Source organism: Psittacula echo (assembly GCF_963264785.1).
Source record: "Psittacula echo genome assembly, chromosome: 7".
Classification (NCBI taxonomy): domain Eukaryota; kingdom Metazoa; phylum Chordata; class Aves; order Psittaciformes; family Psittacidae; genus Psittacula; species Psittacula echo.
The window spans coordinates 56,683,196-56,700,756 of NC_137740.1; the positions used below are offsets into that span (position 1 = coordinate 56,683,196).

The 17,561-nt window shown below is 36.9% G+C and overlaps 1 protein-coding gene across 10 annotated transcripts in view; it reads right to left on the reverse strand.

Annotated features, from left to right (window-relative positions):
- EVI5 (ecotropic viral integration site 5) overlaps positions 1-17,561 on the reverse strand; it is an 82,115-nt gene that overhangs the window by 42,959 nt on the left and 21,595 nt on the right. For 5 of the 10 annotated variants that reach the window (XR_013957307.1, XM_080622403.1, XM_080622396.1 and 2 more), the window contains 9 exons: positions 17,381-17,506; positions 16,481-16,624; positions 15,588-15,677; positions 15,377-15,474; positions 13,848-13,908; positions 11,909-11,962; positions 9,519-9,551; positions 8,815-8,961; positions 1,577-1,711 (listed from right to left, as the gene is read on the reverse strand). Coding sequence is in view for 9 of the 10 variants with exons in the window: in XM_080622403.1 (XP_080478529.1) it covers positions 1,577-1,711; positions 8,815-8,961; positions 9,519-9,551; positions 11,909-11,962; positions 13,848-13,908; positions 15,377-15,474; positions 15,588-15,677; positions 16,481-16,624; positions 17,381-17,506 (888 nt within the window). In the remaining variant the exon portion in view is untranslated. The remainder of the gene's footprint in view (positions 1-1,576; positions 1,712-8,814; positions 8,962-9,518; positions 9,552-11,908; positions 11,963-13,847; positions 13,909-15,376; positions 15,475-15,587; positions 15,678-16,480; positions 16,625-17,380; positions 17,507-17,561) is intronic. The other 5 variants (XM_080622398.1, XM_080622397.1, XM_080622400.1 and 2 more) reach the window with 5 other exon arrangements.

Here is a 17,561-nt window from a genome sequence, read left to right on the forward strand (position 1 = left end):
ACACAAGGAAAAAGTAGAAAGACTAAAGAAAGCTAAACAGAAAAACAGGAAAACACAAGGCAGGAGTGACCTGGGTAAAGTAAAACAGTGATGAAAGCGCAATAATGAAAGTCTGGGAAAAACCAGGGGGAAAAAAAGGGACAGTCTGCCTAACTACCATAGCCCTACATCAAATCATTGGTCACCAAATACTTGAACTGTGCTTCATCCGTTTCTACTGTGTTTCTCGGTAGTAATTTTCAGCAAAATGATGTGTGTATATATGTGACAGTTGCCAGGTCTTCTTGAGGGTCAAGAACAGTGTGCATTATTAACGGAGCACAGCACAAGAGCTTATTTATGAGCATCTCCATCTTTCAAAAATCACGTGATCCAAGTACTGGCAAATATAGGAAATGATAGGCCATGTCCCTGAATATTTACATCACTGATAGTATAGCCATGCAGGTCTTGGGTTACAGAGCAGAATCTTTCCAGGTTACATGACACATCACTAAATAAGTGGTAAAGAGCTGTATTTGTAGGAATTTCAGGAAGTTAACTTAGGTCACTTTCTCATGTGCCCAAGTTCATTATGACAGACTGTTACTACTGTGCGTTTGTGTTTATCTGCTACCCTGGAATTTCACTCACTGCTCCAATTTCTCCTTCACATTTAAATTTTTGATGTATACTATCTTCATGTTGGTAAAGGTTAAGTGAAAAAGTAGTCTCTTTCTGAACTTGAAAAAATAACTGGGATACCCAATTCTTATCAATGCTCAGTACAGTAAAAACTACCAGACCGTTAGCCTGCCAGACTCCTATCAAGCACCTCAGATATAGAAAGAAAAATCTTTATTCCAGTGGGTTAATCTAATTACCTAGTAAGTTCTGGCCACCCTGCTGAGTATACAGCTCTAAAATTTCCACGAGGAAATAACTTCCAAAGCCAATACAACAGGATCTGAAAACCATGCTTCATGTTGGGTCAGTGTCCTGGGTTCAGTCCGTGGGGTTTTTATTTCCGTTTCTTCTATTTTATTTTGCATGTAATTTTTATTTCAAAGACAAGTAACCATTTGACAGTAGGTCTGAGTACAGCTTGAACTCTGGCATCAGTAAGTCACAAGCTGGGATAGCACTCAAAAAGCAGTAGAGATTTTGATATTAAACAGTGGAGATGTTCTTTCCCTGCCCATAATGGAACAAAGTGGAAGATACTCAAGAACTGGGAATGCTGAACTCTTTCCTCCTCCCCTCCCAAACTAATTATTTTCACATCACCTCAATGCTCACTGTGAGCCTACTGTTCTTGTTGCAAGATAAAATTGTGGCAATTGATGTTTTGTGCAAAGACTCCAGCAGAATCCAAGTTTTGCACTGCAGTGGACTTCAGAAACAGAAGAAAAGTGATCTGCTCTTCACAAACCTTTCCAAGTGCAGATAGATCTTAGGTTTTTTGCTAAATTAACTTGAGGTTTGAAAAGTCATGAAAACATAGAAGAGATTTAAGAGCACAGTAACGCAAAGAATTACAAGGACCTGTATTCTCTTTCTAGTGTTATTTTATATAGAGGGTCCTGGTTTGATTTACCTTTTCCATCTCTAGAACTTTATCTTGCATCTCCTTCAGGGCACAATGGGATTCTGCTTCACTCAGCCTGGCTTGGACCAACTCTTTTTCCAGCTGTAGCACAAAGTCTTCACTGTATTGTGAACTGCATTTATGCTACAAAGTTTGCAGAAATATGTTTAGTATGAAGCACAGATGGTTTGAAAGGGGTTTTATTTGCCAGATTCAAATGCTTAACATTAGGAATACTAGCTTAAGATCAACAGAAGTGCTTACCTTATGCAAGCCTATTAACATGTCCTTCCAGACCGCTAACTAAGAATTGTAATGCTGTGTCTCTCCAGCAACTGCACCTCCACACAGCCAAATGTGTAAAACCGAGACTCTAATTAGCACTGATGAGCAACAATTCACTCTTTGTTACCCAAACTGAAGAATTCTCAAAGGATCTGTGATTATTTCGTTATATGCAAAACCAGACGCTTAGGAAAGACTGGCTAATTGCAAGATTAATGCAAGTACCTCTCTTAATCCCTACTCACTTAAACTCTGATTTAACAGAAGTTTTTAATAACTTGGATTTAAAATAAAGTCATGTATGCTTTAATGCACAGCCACTTTGGTTTGCCCCTTTCTTCCAACTCCAACCCTTAGCTCTCATTTCTCACACTACACATATTCCTTCAGAGATTCTCTTTTAAAGCAACTCTTGTGGATTTATGAGAAAAATCCAGGCACAAATAGCAGTATAGCTCCTTCTAGACAGACAGCATAGGCCAAAGCTACAATGAAATTTGGTTCTTTCCATATAAGACTTACTCTAACACTATTCCTGACCAGCTTTGCACACCCAAACGCATACCCTCAGTAATAAAACACCCTTTCCAAACCTCATGGGGGAGGAGGATAAAAAAACCAAAACAAACAAACAAACAAAAAATCACAGTTCTGCACAAGTTAATTCACCATTAACTTATTTCTTGCCTGTTGCTGGAATTCAAAGTGAGATCTATCCTTTCACTTGCTAAAGCAAAACTTTATGAAATTGCATCTTTCAATAGATGGATCCAACTGAAGTTGTATTAAGCATTTATATTCAAAAGCCTCACTTGCTCTGTTCTGAAGAAACAAGTTATTTTCTTTCTTCCCTGTGTCACTTTAAAATGACTTGAGATTCACCACAGACTGTCAGACTTGCTTGACAGGCCTTGCCATTCCACAGCAGCACTTATATTGAAATCCCCAAAGCACAGATGCCCAGGTATGTACGCATAGGTACTCTGAAAATTACGTTTAAAGGGGAATTGTTTAGTACATCTTTGGTGCCATTAAATACATTGTGAAGAATAAATACTATACTTGGGTTCACAGATGGAAGTCTTATTCAATTACCAATGCAACTTTAAAATCCATAGAGCAGGTGTTATACTGAAGATACAACTACTTCTTATTTTGTTTGCATCAAACAATTTAGTTTTCTGCATGTAAAAAGAGTTGACATGATTAACAGAAGAGTCTTCAATCTTGTATGTTTCTGTTAGGGTATGACATTCCACGACCTTTAATGCACAAGCCAAAGGCAAACAGGACAAAACAAGGATTTACAGCATGTAACTACATGGTCAAGGAACTGGGTTTTAATTTGTTTTTATACTTCTGCACACCACCTAACCCTTTCGGCATGACTCAGTAGAACCCAAATTCAAAATCTACACTAACATTAGTGTTACAATTTGTTGTACTATTATGTGTATATATATATGCCTACAGGGAGCTATAACAGAGGGGAGTTATACAAAGCATTAAAATGCAGAAATAGCTCACAGAGGTAGTCTTTTAGTGTCATTAAAACTATCCATTTAACTGCTCATTCTACTTAACTGTGCAGTTGAACAAAGTAAAACGATCAGTATATTTGATATTAGTTTTTCCTTATACAATACTAATTTAATCCCTCTTCTTTTTAACTCACATATTCTCTTTGCCTCAGCAAGCAGTGGAGGTAGGCCTGATTTGAGTGTAAGAGAGGATGGGTGGACAATGCTGATGCGTTTCCACAATTGCTTCACATAATCTTTCTTATTCCCTGGCTGTTGGTACAGTTTCATCAGATGATACACACAGCAACCTAAATGGACCCTATGTTTCTTGTTCCAGATTCTGCTTATGGAACAAGAATGAATGCAGTGTTCTTCCCTCAGGTAAGAAGTCCTCTTGTACTTCCCAGGAAACAGAGAGAAAACAGGAGATTTGAAGAGCTGAATGCATATGGTTGCAAAATCGGGATGCAAATTTATTCCAAACAGTTTTGGACTACAAAAATTAACTGATATTTGTCAAATCATAAGTAATGAAAAGTATAAGAAAAGTTACTTATCCAGTTTTAGGCACAAGTCATTACTTCTTTAAATTGGTCTTTAGATTTCACCTGCCTAAGGAATACGCTAGGAGTACTTATCTCACCACAACAAACTTTAAATCAAGTCTTGATAGACTGGTACCCCCTCTCCCCCCTCCAAGAAAAAAAATACAGCCAAGATGAAAACAGATTTTAAAACAACAATACTCAAAATACTCAAAGTTATAAGTTGTGATTTTTTGCTCCTTAAACCACAAAATTTTAGCAATTTAGTATATATATAAAGGTAACAAGTTCATAGTCAAAACAGTTTTTGATAACTAAAGACTGACTTTAGCAAAAGAACTGCTTTTAGATATTTTCCTTAAGCCCTAAAATGTTTGATAAAATCCACAATGCCAATCCAGATTCCCAGGCACCAGCAAAATATTTTAACCACAGCAACACTGTTTGCCTTGGCTGTGTTGAAAAGACGTCTGTTATATAAAGCACTCCAAATGTAGTTCTATAGCCATCTACTTCTGAAAGAAACAAATCCCCACTTGGCTTCACAGAACTGTATCTATTTTCCCCCAACATGGCTTAAAAATCTTAGTAACATCTCTGAGGCTGACATAACCAACCCTAATAATGTTTTGGCTGATGACAGATTACACATAGTTACAGAATGGTTTTCCTACACTGAAGGGCAACTAACAGATGGTTCAGCAGCTGCCCAGCTAACTTTGTTTGCACATGTAAGCCCTAACTGTAGTACTTGCCTAAATACAGTAGTTTTATTTTCTGCTTTTTGGTTGCAAAACAGAACATAACGTAAAAAACCCTGTATTATTAAATAAAGCAAAGATTCCATAAGGTTGCATCACTCATTTACAAGCATGCATTACTTTATTATTATTATGCTCTTAATTAACATCAGTCATTTTAGCATGAGTTCTTGAAAAAAAACTATGCATTATGGAGTTGCCGTAACAGTGACCAGATACATGGCTATAAATTACCTTGCAAAATGCATATGCTTCCATCTGAATGTTTAGTCAATTAAAATTCTATCTTCACATAACACACTTGAAGAGCCTATTTAAAAATAAGATGTGAAGCAATTTAGCTTGAACTTTCATTTCTCATATTCAATTTTCAAGCGTGCAGACTGATGAACTAGGTAATCACTGAAAATTAGCGTATCATTGGGAAAGACTGTGATCTGTGTTCTGGAGGTGTATTTAATTGGCAGAAATCATTTTTATACATCCATCAGAAGCCATCCTTTTCATTTAGGAACAATAGCAGAAAAAGGAGAGAAAAACTTCAGCATGTAATTATTAGGAGCAAGTTTAAACAGGCTTATTACGCTCACCCCTAATTCTTAAATACCATCACTCTTGCATGCCTTAAAAGAAAGCTTTCTGTATTCTGTTGAAGTCAGGTACAACTTCCGCTATGCAGTTCTTGATTTACTCTAAGTATGAGGAAGAAATCTCCTTCCTCTTAATCTTCTGGCTACCCACCATCAAGAAGCCTTTAGCAAGTTTCTATATTTAAAGAATATAAAGACAGATTAATACCACTCCTTCAAAACCATTCTGACAAATATTGAGGTAGCTGAAGCACTGAACTCCAAGAGCATTTCAGAATATTTCTACCTTTACAAGTATTTTTTCCTAGCTATCAAAATAAAAAAATTGTATGGGTTCTAAAAACTTGGTTTTAAAGGCTTTAAGGTTTTAAATTTAGAAATTAAAATTTTTTAAGTGCACCAGTTTTAAAAACCTTAGTAAAGAGCAATGCTGTCACAGTGTAAGATCTAAAAGTTAGCATCCAAAGTAAAATTAAGTGTGAAGTCTCTATCCCAAGCCTTACTATCTTCTTCCTTTCCTGCCCTCCAAATCACCTTACATGCATTCAGATATATGTAGAATACATTTGATTACACTTTAACATGTGATTTATTATATGTTCATTAGTACTATTTTCAGGTTGTCTGGGAGAAGTACTATAGCAGAACTTCCCTTCCTTTCACTAAGAAGCAATGACAAGAACTTAAGTAGACTCATCACGTTGTAATAAAGTCACTCTGGTTCAACTGAAAACTCCCTACATATATTTCAGCACAGGAAAAATTAAAGTTGCATGTAATTTGGGCTTCTGGTGTTGGACTTGAGTGAGAAGAATATTCCTCTACCCATCTCTGTATTCAGCCTTAAGAATAAGTGCTGCTTCGTTATATACACACATCCTATAAGCACTTTCCATACTTACCTTTAAGTCATCCAACCTGTATAATCAAAATCTCTATCAAATCTCATACAGCAGGAGTGCTATCAAATCTCAGGACAGAATAAACCCTGGATAATATATAAATACAAATGCACACCCTTTTTACAAAGGATGAGTTAGCTTTCTTAGACATGCTATGGCTTAGAGAATATTTTTGCTATCAACAAAACAAAACCCCTACTCTTACATCTCCTGCCCCATGATTTAAAAGTAACAGTGTGTTGATTTTGGGTTGTGGAGATTTTTGGTTGTTGGTTTGGCATTTTTTAATGGCATAGTGTTCAGAAAAGGCAGCCGCAACTATCCTTAGGCAGTTCTTTTCACGCATTCCTATTCAGAAATTCAAAGCCAAGCTTTATAGTTTCTATCATGCTGAAACAGACAACTCAAGATTGGAAAAGATGTAGATTATAAAATATGTAGGATAGATGCTGTACCATTAAGTAATTGCAGATAAACTACACAGTTCATTTTTTAAGCGCAATCATTTTTGCTAATCATAAACAAAACAAATAATTGGAGTGAAAGACATTAAAGGAAGTATTTGTACAACAAAACTGAAGAAGTATTGCCAAGAGCAAAAAACGCTGCTAGCACTCGGAAGCAGCAAAGAGATTCATTCACCTGTGTACTCTAAATGCAATGCCAAAATTCGAACCACATTCATGGATTTCCACTAGGTGGTACCCTACGTGTATGCAGCTGTTTACAGCGGTTGCTCCCGTTTCCATGCTTGGAAACATACAGTTAAAAGCCTGTTCAATTACAACTGTTAGTAGTGCAGCAGAGTCTGGGGAACTGTTAACTGAAACCATCTTCACACTTTCATCCTGTTGTCTATATTAATTCAGACAGTCCTCAAAACCAAAATACTATTCCTTATTCTTCAAAATTAGTCATCTCCTAGGCAAAAATCCCTTTATAACCTTGTGGATTTACAGCCTCAGTTCCACCCACAGTCAGACTATTTCCTATAGTCATGTTCACATTTAAGAGAGGGAAAACAACACTCACATTTTACTTACTCTCTACTCCTGCAGAACCTGCCCAGTCTGCTGCCCTCACAGCTCCAATCCAGCCAGTTCCACAATCTGGTTATCTATAGTCTTGCTCAGGATCAGCTCCCATGCCTAGCCAGCCTACCAAGCTTCCCCATCACTGCTACTTAGTAAGGTCCGCAGCATAATTAAGAGCATTAGCTTTGAAAGTTGTATTAGCCATCAATTAACTAATAGATAAATTTAGCATTTTAGTCTCTTAACTTTAAATTTAGCACAGGTAAGAAACACTGATGCTTCCAGAAACACATTCCAAAAGCATGTGTACTACTATAATCAGACAATAAACACCTGGCTACCCAGTCTATAAACATTTCTCATTTTATTTCATATGACAGTTTACAAAATACCTAAAATTTTGTAAATCATTGCTAGAACATCCCCATCTTCCCAGTTATAATCTCATGTTCTTTCTCTGAAGAAATTGCTAAAGTTAAAGAAAACGCAGCACTACACATTATAGAGTAACAGCTCATCAATAACTCCTTGCAACTAGTCTATACTTTTTTTTTTTTACACCAAAATGCATTAAACCAATACAATAAGCTGTTTCTATAATCTTGCATTTAAGTTATGATTTCTTTTCAATCTAAAAGTAAATCTCAACTCTACCTTCCCAGATGAGATACCAGGGATCTGGTAAGCAGCTCTACAGCATGCTAAGCTCTAAAAACTTGTATTTCATACACCTAAAACACCCAGGGCTTCATACAAGTACCTGGATACCACTTACTTAAACCAGTATGACCATACTCACATCAACATTGCTAGTGCACATTTTATTCAGTAAGTGAAATTGCCAAAATTGCTGTCCCCCCCCCACCCTGCCAAGAGAAGATACAGAGCACTTTAGAAGTGGCTTAGAGGCAGTCAACTTCAGCCTCATAGTAACAGCCTGAAGCCTTGCACATTATACTACCTAGAACATAGTACATACAAACACAGAAGAACTAAGAGCAGCTAAAGGTAATTTTCCTGCTTTATCTGCACATAATCCAACACCTTTTCATAAAGTCTTGTAGTTCCAAACTCAGGGACAATACCCTTCTACTTCTGCAAGCAACTACTTTATGCATGCTAGGAAAAAAAATGTAGGTACACAGAAGAAACATGGAGGAGACCGACTTAAACGAGAAGCTACATAAAAGCATTATGAATCAACTCTCAAATTTGAGTAGTCAGAGTGACACAATTTACAATGGCAAGATTTTTAGCATTAGGAGCTACCAAAGGTTTTAGATGTGGGGCTTTTGTTAGTATTTCTCTGGTGGTGGTGGATTTTTGGGTGGGGTTTTTGTTGTTGTTGAGGTTTTGGCTTGGTGTGTTTTGTTGTGGGGTTTTTTGTTGTTGTCATTTTAAATTCATAACTTACATCTACCCAGGGTTATGAATCTCATCTATCAGTAAGAAAAAGACCAAAATATCACTTAGTCCAATTTGTGTAATTTTAAGAATGCAAATCACAACGAACAAGCGTTTACAAAGACAGCACAGAGACCATGTAATGATGAGTGAAAATAAACACGAGTGAAAAAGATGAGATGATGTGCTGCCAGGCTCCTTACCCATTGCTGCTGCTGTTGGAGCTCCCTGATGGTATTCTCAGCTTGCTCCAGTTTAGTAATGGCCTCATCACTCTGCTGTTTGATGGTGGCCAGCTCCCGTTTTACAAGGTAGTTTTCCTCAGCCTCCTGGGCCCTTGTCACTTGTCCCTTAGGACATAATTTATTTTTTTAAGCAATTGAGGACAAATCCAAGACAGACTGCCTTTGTGATGCTTAGCTGCTTATTTCATCAGATTGCTTTTGCAAACAGCATGGAGTACAATTGGTAGAAATTTTAGGACAAAGTAGTACTAAACATCTGCTTTACTACTTCATTACAAAGTTCAGCATCCGTTTAGCAAGCACAATTGTGTACTTGCATTCAATAAAGTTCCTTTCATGCAGTATTACTCAGTTGCACATGCACAGATTTAAGTTCGCAACATTCAAGTGTTAATACAGTGACAGAAAATCCACTTCTCATAGGAATTTGTATCAAAAAACTACATTAGGTTAGGAAAATTATTACAATGTGCAGGTATTGGGTTTATATATTTTTAGTAAACAATATTAAACAAGTTTCTAGCAAGAGATTAGGTCTATATTTATTCCAAATCAGCAAAGCAGGCATAGAGTACAGCATGCAAATATGCATGCATCAAAGCAATTTGGGTTTTTTTGAGAGTAGGAAGAGAGTCATACAGTAAAAGACTAGAAGACTATACCTGTATCAATCTATCTGCCAAGGAAGCACTTTCCTACAAAGGAAAAATTCAGATAGGAATAAGGAAAAGAAAAACCAAAAAACAAAGGGGTGATAATAGTGACAAAAAGGACAAGAGCTGAGAAAAAGAAAATGCCCAAATTCTACCCATTTTCTGTATAAAATCTTTTTGCAAAATTAACAACTTCTCATATAAATTAAGGTAACAGCCTGAAAGGAAGCAGCCTTTTCTGCAATAGCTTTAATATAGTCTGTCCTTACCAGAAGTTCTCAGAGCCAGATTTCCATAACACTTCAAATTCACCTACAGGAGACTGAGTATTTAGATCCAAAAGGCTGGCTTCCCAATTAACAGAAGTTACACATACAGTATCTGGTATGATCTAGGAGATAGATGTCAGGTGGGATCTATGGTCTGCCCACAATGTGAAAGGAAGGCATAATTTGAGCACAGAGGAATTTCCACTAAGCACTGAGGCATTCATGCAGGACTAAAGCTTCCAAATAGATGAAGCAGGAAAGTTAAATAATGCAAATTGACAGACACAAGTAAAAAATCTGAGCTATGACAGCTAATATTTTGGCTTACTGAACTCAACTGAGCAGTTAATAGATTCTCTTTCCTTGCCAAAATTTTTCAAGAAAGAAATTTGCATTGATGCATGCTGACTGACAAGCACTACATCTTCCCCCCCTGCCCCAAGTTGCACATTTCATTAATTTCTACTCTATCACCCTTGAAAGCACTCAATTTTTGCGTATTCTACAACACAGAACACACCTATTCACAGATCATCTTCATCCTTGGAACTTTTATTAAAATTTAAGTTCAAACTGGTTGATAAGAGCCAATACTTAGAAGTTAAGGCAAGACATTTGTCATTAAGGTACATTCAGGAAATCACAACTGAATCAGACAGGTTAGGATGAGGAAAAATATATTTTATAATAAAAATAAGTTTCCAACCGAAGGACTGAATGGGTGTGTTTACACTTAATGATCTGCTTTTCAGATGCTCTGATGATAGCGAACATCATAAATTCTTAGTAACAGGTAAGATTTTCCCATTCTGAAATGTTCCAAATCCAGTCAGAATGGAACACTTAAAATGAGTTCTGAACTTTTTAGTACAGAATTTGCAACAGCACTAGTGTCATGGACTTCCTAATTAAAAGCCCATCCGATTTCAAACTTCTGCAAGTTAAGTGTACAATAGGGATATTTAGTATTATAGATTTGTGAAGAGCATTGAAGTGATTCATTAAAGCTTCAAACTTCTTAAGAAGAGTTTGCACTTTTCAGTTAATTTTATCAGCACTTCAATAGAAACAAATATGTTTATAAAATTGCATTTCTGGTCACATCTTTCATACGTTCTCATTATGTGCATTTTTCCACACTAAAAATACGGAAACCAACTAAGTAGAATTTGCCATACATTGACTGTTTTTCCAAGAAACTGTAGTAGATTTAACAGCAGAAATGACATCTTTTGGTTATGTCACTCTAAACTGAACCTCTACCATTTTCTTCCCTGTGAAACACAAACCACTGTCAGCAACTCACAAGAACATTCCATTTCATTTGATGAAACATAGTTGCTATTCCTGGTTAAGATAGACAAGAATGTTCTCATTCTAGAGCAGGCCAGCTCAGATGCAATCTGTCACAGGAAGCATGATACCAGAATACAGGAGAGGCCATTGGGCATGCCTGCATGCTGGCAATTGCAGCAATACCGGTTGTCATGCACATTTTTAAAGCTGTATCCAGTTACAAAGAAGCCTAACAAAACTGCTCCATACTAAATCTATGTGAAATAAAAGATACTCTCCCCACACTGTACCCAGAATTGCTACAAAAATTCAAAACCACATAAAACAAATCCATAGCAGCAGATTTTCTATACTGAATGTGAATGCTGCAACACCACCCCTCTGTTGCTGTATTTGCTAGCGATGAAGTAATCTGCTTTCATCTCCATGTCTGGTCATTGGTAGGTCTGTCATTTTGCTCCTATGTAAAAACACCCAGCAAGGTCAAAATTGAGGATTCTCTTGCAATAACCTCTTTTCCACCCAAGCAGTCCACTACTTCATGTAGTCTTCTGGACTTTAAACAGATGCTTCTAATTCAGAGAGAAAACAGTACAACAGAAGTTGGATATGTCAAAACATTTGATTTCATATTCACTAAGAGTCAGACTTAACAACTGCACACAAGCACTGACCCTGTTTCATTATTGCCACACTATTTTGCTAAGCACTGTTAGTAAACACCATAGGTTAGCAGAAAACAGTAAATTCTGAGATGCCCATTTCATATAATAAAATGGCCATGAATTTAAGTATAAATTAACACAGGTTCAATCTAATCACCAACATACTTACTTTTTCTAGTGTTTCAATGCGCTGCTTCAAGAGTCTATTTTCAGTTCGTAGCCTCTGGAAGGTAAACAGTTCAGAACTATACTTCTCAAGTTATGAATTGAAAGTCTGATAAAAGCCAAGCAAGCTAAAAACATTTTTATCATGTCACATCTATGAAAATTAACATAAATACAAAAGTAGTGACCTTCCTAACACCTTTCTATATGATGTACTAACTCAAAAGATGAGTTTAAACAGCTTGATACAGCAAAGGTGAGATCAAGCCTTCTGTTACACAGAAGCATCTGTGTTGTATTAGATGAAAGTAGCATGTCTGCAGGTTAACCACACGGCTTAACCACACATCAGACTGGACAGTCTCCTCTTCCTGAACAGAGCCAGACACACTTGTCACAGGTGAGGGACATGGAAGTGCCCTCCCTGCACTAGAACAGGCTAACGAGACAGCTACAAGGTTTCCTTCCTTTTCCTATCAATAATTTATGTTAAATTGTATCATAGTATTTCTTTTCATCTGTAAGGTTATTCTGAGAATTATTTACCTCAGATGCCCCAGAAGCAAGAATTGTACTGAATTGCACATTTTACTGGTGCATTTCCTCTAAATTTTAGCAGTCAGCATTCACATAGAAGAGATCCCTATGTATCCCTAAGAATAGAGTCATGGATATCAGTTCAGTAATACTTTACCCTGCCAGGCTAAAAGGCAGACTCAACACGCTTGTTTTTCCATCTCCCTAACACAGCAGAGCTTCTTAGCAGAAGGCAGTGAATGATTTATGTAAGGTCCCAAAGGAGAGTCTGGAAAGAGATAGCTTTGGGTTGCTGGGTTTGGTTGGTTGGGTTTTGGTTTCATTTGGGTAGGGTTTTTTCTGTTTTGGGATTGGAGGAAACAAGGAAGGATTTGAAATCAATTAAAAGATTAGAATCTAGAGTTAAAGTTGCCTTTCAAATGGTATTATTCTGTCCTGTTCTGCAGAGGGCCATCATTTGAGTCCTGCAAATCTGATTTCAGATGCCATTACCAGATCCTAATGCTGCCAACTGCCTCAGTGCCTGTTACAACAATAACTGCCTGAAAAACCTTGGAACACTTTTGTGCTTCCAGGTACATGTCACTGAATTCTGAACCCATACCTTAGAAACTGATACTGAAAGGCAAAATGACTAGGAGTGGACAGGAAGACCTGTACCTCTCTCCCTCCACTAAGCTTTATATACTGCACTTGACTATCATTTCTCCCACTGCCTTTTCTTATGGAACTGGGTAAAAACATGACACAGGGAAGAAAATCCAGATCAAACACCATGCTGTGAATTAAAAACAAAAAAAAAAAAAGTGATGAAGAAGGGGAAAAAGTGGCAAATGCCTGTTTTATAACACAACAGCAAAAAGATGCAGTGATTAAGTACATACAGGAAGTAGGTCAGTTCATAGAAGGGAAATAAACTTCACCCACAGGGCGTTTTTTTTCCCCACATGATGTATCAATTGCAGAAGCTCCAAAAGAAAAGGTGACTGCAGACAGAAAACACAATCTTGGGTCCAACGTGTAAGAAAAAAAAAAAAATCAAGATCTCAAAATAAAACTCTCTCTTATTTTGTGTTTTACAAACCTCCTGTGTGGGACACCTACACCTAAACTAGCATATTTGGAACCACTGATAAATGAGGCCATCTGTAACCAAGATTTAGTCAGCAGAAAATAACGAAGAAATGAACACAGCAGATCTTCATCAAAGATACCTCTTTAAATGTCTGCCAGAAGTCTCAGTAATTTCACTCTAAGTGTCCTTTATGAACAGACACCCCAGATACGAGTGTTGAAAGAATCTGGAGACCTCAGTTACATGTCCTGCCACACATACCGATCAGATATATAAGTCCACATCTAGGAATTTAACTGATCCATAACTAAATTTGTTGAGGCTCTCTTACTTTAATTTCAACTTGCTCTTCCATTTCTTTTGTCTTTATTGTAGTGTATTCCTTTTCTAACCTAAAAATTAGAAACAGTAAATTATGATTAGAAATAGTGTGGATAATGTACTTGTTGGTATGATACCAAACAAACAAGAGTAGAACAGAGATACAGATTATTGATATTTCCTCTGTTTAAGTGGCCACTTGAAATGCACTCCTGTAAATATTTAGTCTGGGCATTATATTTAAACATAAAGACTTTTGTAGGTACGAACAGACTCTGAATGGGCACTCTGAAGTGCAGGTGCTTCTCATATACATTTATAGTGGCAATGACTTGGAGCTACTCTGTAATAACCACTCAATGTTACTATACAATAATCAATTCAATAGATTCTGCCAAAGAAAATAGCTTGGGAAGCACTGAAGACAATAAGATGCAAAGATATTTGAGATAAATATCTTAAACATGTAAAATAATTTTGGCCCCTCTCCAGCAAACTACAAAATTGTCCCAACTGAAAAAGAAGGCAACAAGAAAGAACAAGCTGAGGTCAACAACGCCTCTACAGAGGGCAACCAAGGAAGTTTAGTCTGGAATGATAGGATCTTAAACTCTATACACTTCTATGGACTTTCAGAGAAAGTGTTTTTCCTGAACGCTTTGTTACTAGTTCTGTTTTAGAGAAGACTGCTCACCCTACAGCACCGATCATACGTCGCTGACAAAAGGACTGGCAAATTCAACTCGAAAGACCCCAGCACAATCTGCAGTGCAAGAACAGTAACTGTACAATAAATTACAACTGGAGAATTGCCAAACTTAATCCTGGAAAAGCACAGTATGTGCAGCTTGTCTTATCAAAACATGGTTTACCAAAGGCAGGAAAGAGAAGACATGCAACTAACCTTAAAAAATTAGTATTACGCTCAGGATTTCAAACCCCAAATTAAAGTTGTTTTACAATTATCAATAGTATTACAAAGTTTCATCCATTTGTATTTTAAACAGCATGACCATACACATGTTCTTCAGCACTGTGAATACTCTTTCAGCTCCTGAGAACACAAGTCTTAAGAATTTAGGCCAGATCTTAAAGTTTAACCTCCTTTCCCTACTTCATCTCCAAAAAAAAAAAAACCAAGAAACACACCCCCAAATCCATCCTCACCCCCAAAACCCCACACTCACAAACCCCCATGCCCCCAGCTTTTTCTATTCATAGCATGTTCACAGAAGTGCTGTAACTTCCCATAACTTGCAGGTTTCTTAAAAAGCTTTTTAGGTTACTTTATAAATGAGAGATAACTCTATTGCATATAAGAAAAAAAGCAAATATTGCTTTAGAAGAATTTTTTTGCAGACAGAACTTCAGCTTTAACTTACTATATTATCACACACCGAAAAATTTAAAGATGGAAAATTCAAAATGAAAGAGTGAATAACTATTACGCTACTGAACAAGTTTAAACTGGTGTTTAAAGATAAACAATCAGCAGTTCTTAGCAACAATATAATCCATTTCTCAAAATGTTATACCTACTTTTTCATCTTTTTTGCATTGTATTTGACTTGGTAAGATGCTTGGATTAATTTGTCTGGACCGCTGTCAAACTGATGTGGAATGACCTTTTGAAAGTGCTAAAAGCAATCAGAGCACAAGATAACATAAAATTAATAGCTGGGAGGAAATATATACACACTCACATTACACATTTCAGATATCTCTAGCAATTATTATAACCTTAATTTACCTGTAACATTCCTTCCATGTCAAGTTGCAGTAACTCTGCTTGATTCATCTGAAGTACTGCTAAACCTACTCGAAATACTATCTCTAAACCCTGAAAACAGAAATTAAGAAATATCCAGCAGTTATTCATGGCATCATCAACAGTACAGAACAATTCTACTGTTCACTAATGTTGCCAATCTCATCCAGTTTCTCAAACAAACAAAAGGGTACAATGTAGTTAAACTATTTTAACGGATACAAGGGAACGTCTTGCCCATATACACTGCCTTGTACATTCTGAAGTGTAAGTGGAAAGGAGTCACCTTTGACTCAGTATTTTCTGAACAATGATTGCAGAGAAAAAGCATAAATGGACCATAAACTTTGGTTTGTTCCCAGTTACAACCACACAAAGCTCTACTCCTAAACACAACTTAGGTGTCTTTGCAATAGTGAGTGAATAATTCCATGAGTTTCTTCTGCTACTGTACATCATCTGGACAGTAATAGATAACAACACTCCCTCCTCTTGGCCTGCATAATCTCAAGGAACTTTACTTTGGCTTGAAAGCAGCATCACTTTCCATCCCAAAGTTTCTATAACACTGAGAAACTGAGGTCCCTGTTGGATGCAATGCTACCGCATCGAGAACTGACAGATATATTAACTCTTCAACAGACTTAGAGCAGAGTTACATACAGTATCTACATCCAAAGACTTAGCTGCTCCTCCTTGACAAACTACATACACAGACATCTTCCCCTACAAAATAATCCGATAAGCATAAAGACTAAAAGCAGGACTATGTCAGATTTGCACACAATAGTGGGATTTATACCACTACCTAAAAAAAAAGTAGCTGCTTTTAACAGCTACTCTTGAAATAGAGCATGTGAGTATTGAGTAGTTACCTCAGACATAAAGATATCAAATACTCTTGTTGCAATTGGTAGTGGAAAAGTTGTAAGGAATATAGTTAAAAACCATGACGATGCATACATAGAAGTGTGGAAACTCTGAGACTGAAAGTGCACATAAAGCTCTGGAAGATGCTCCTAGAAGAGAAAGAATATATGTTAAGCTTTTGCTGGGAGTTCTGGTGTGTCCATGGTTTTGAGAGATTTTGAATAACTGATATTTAGTACAGACAGTATCTTAGTAACACAGGACTGGGAAAGACAGGACTCATCATTACCAAGAACCATGCAACTGAAGTCCCAATATTGAATGCCCTGTAGCACTTCTACCCTGCAAAGCAGAGATTACAAAAATGCCTCCTGATCATAATAGGAAGTCACAGGCTTGTAAATCCCTAAGTCACATCTAGAGTGGGCTACAGAGAAGAGCTGGAAAAATCTAGGATATGGCCAGAGACAAGTGTTTTAACATCCCACCATGCTCATCATGTTCAGAAATGGATCACAAAACACAAACCTGGCCAAAAAGAAAGCGTTCTAAGTGCCAAGTCTGAACACAATTTTAATTCTACATATGAGACTATCTCCCAGTTTGCATCTTTAAAAATAGCTACAGATTGGCTCTGAAGACACTTTCAGAATCTTCAATCCAAACGGAGTAAGACATTGATATGCTTAACTGTAGCAATACAAATCCTCATGCTTGTGTTTAAAGCCAGTCTCCCAAGATTAAAAATGTAGATCACACAGCCATATGCCTTTACTCCTGAACTTCTGACACTAGCTACTGTCAGAACAGCCTGTTAGCCAGCAGACATGTCCACTGTTAACTGTAATTTCCAAGTTCCTCATTAAGAGTTACTGAAGAGAAAGTTTGACAGATTTCGTATGTACCTGTATCATGCATTCAAACTGGTACATACAAAGGCCCAGTTCAGCCATGCTTGGTTTGAAGAGTTCTCGTAGTCTGTAATCTTGCATTAATTTAACAAACACACAGAATGCCTCTTCTTCTGGCATCTATAGTAAAAATGAAAAAAGCACAGTAAGAACTCTAGACAAATTTAAGGATTTA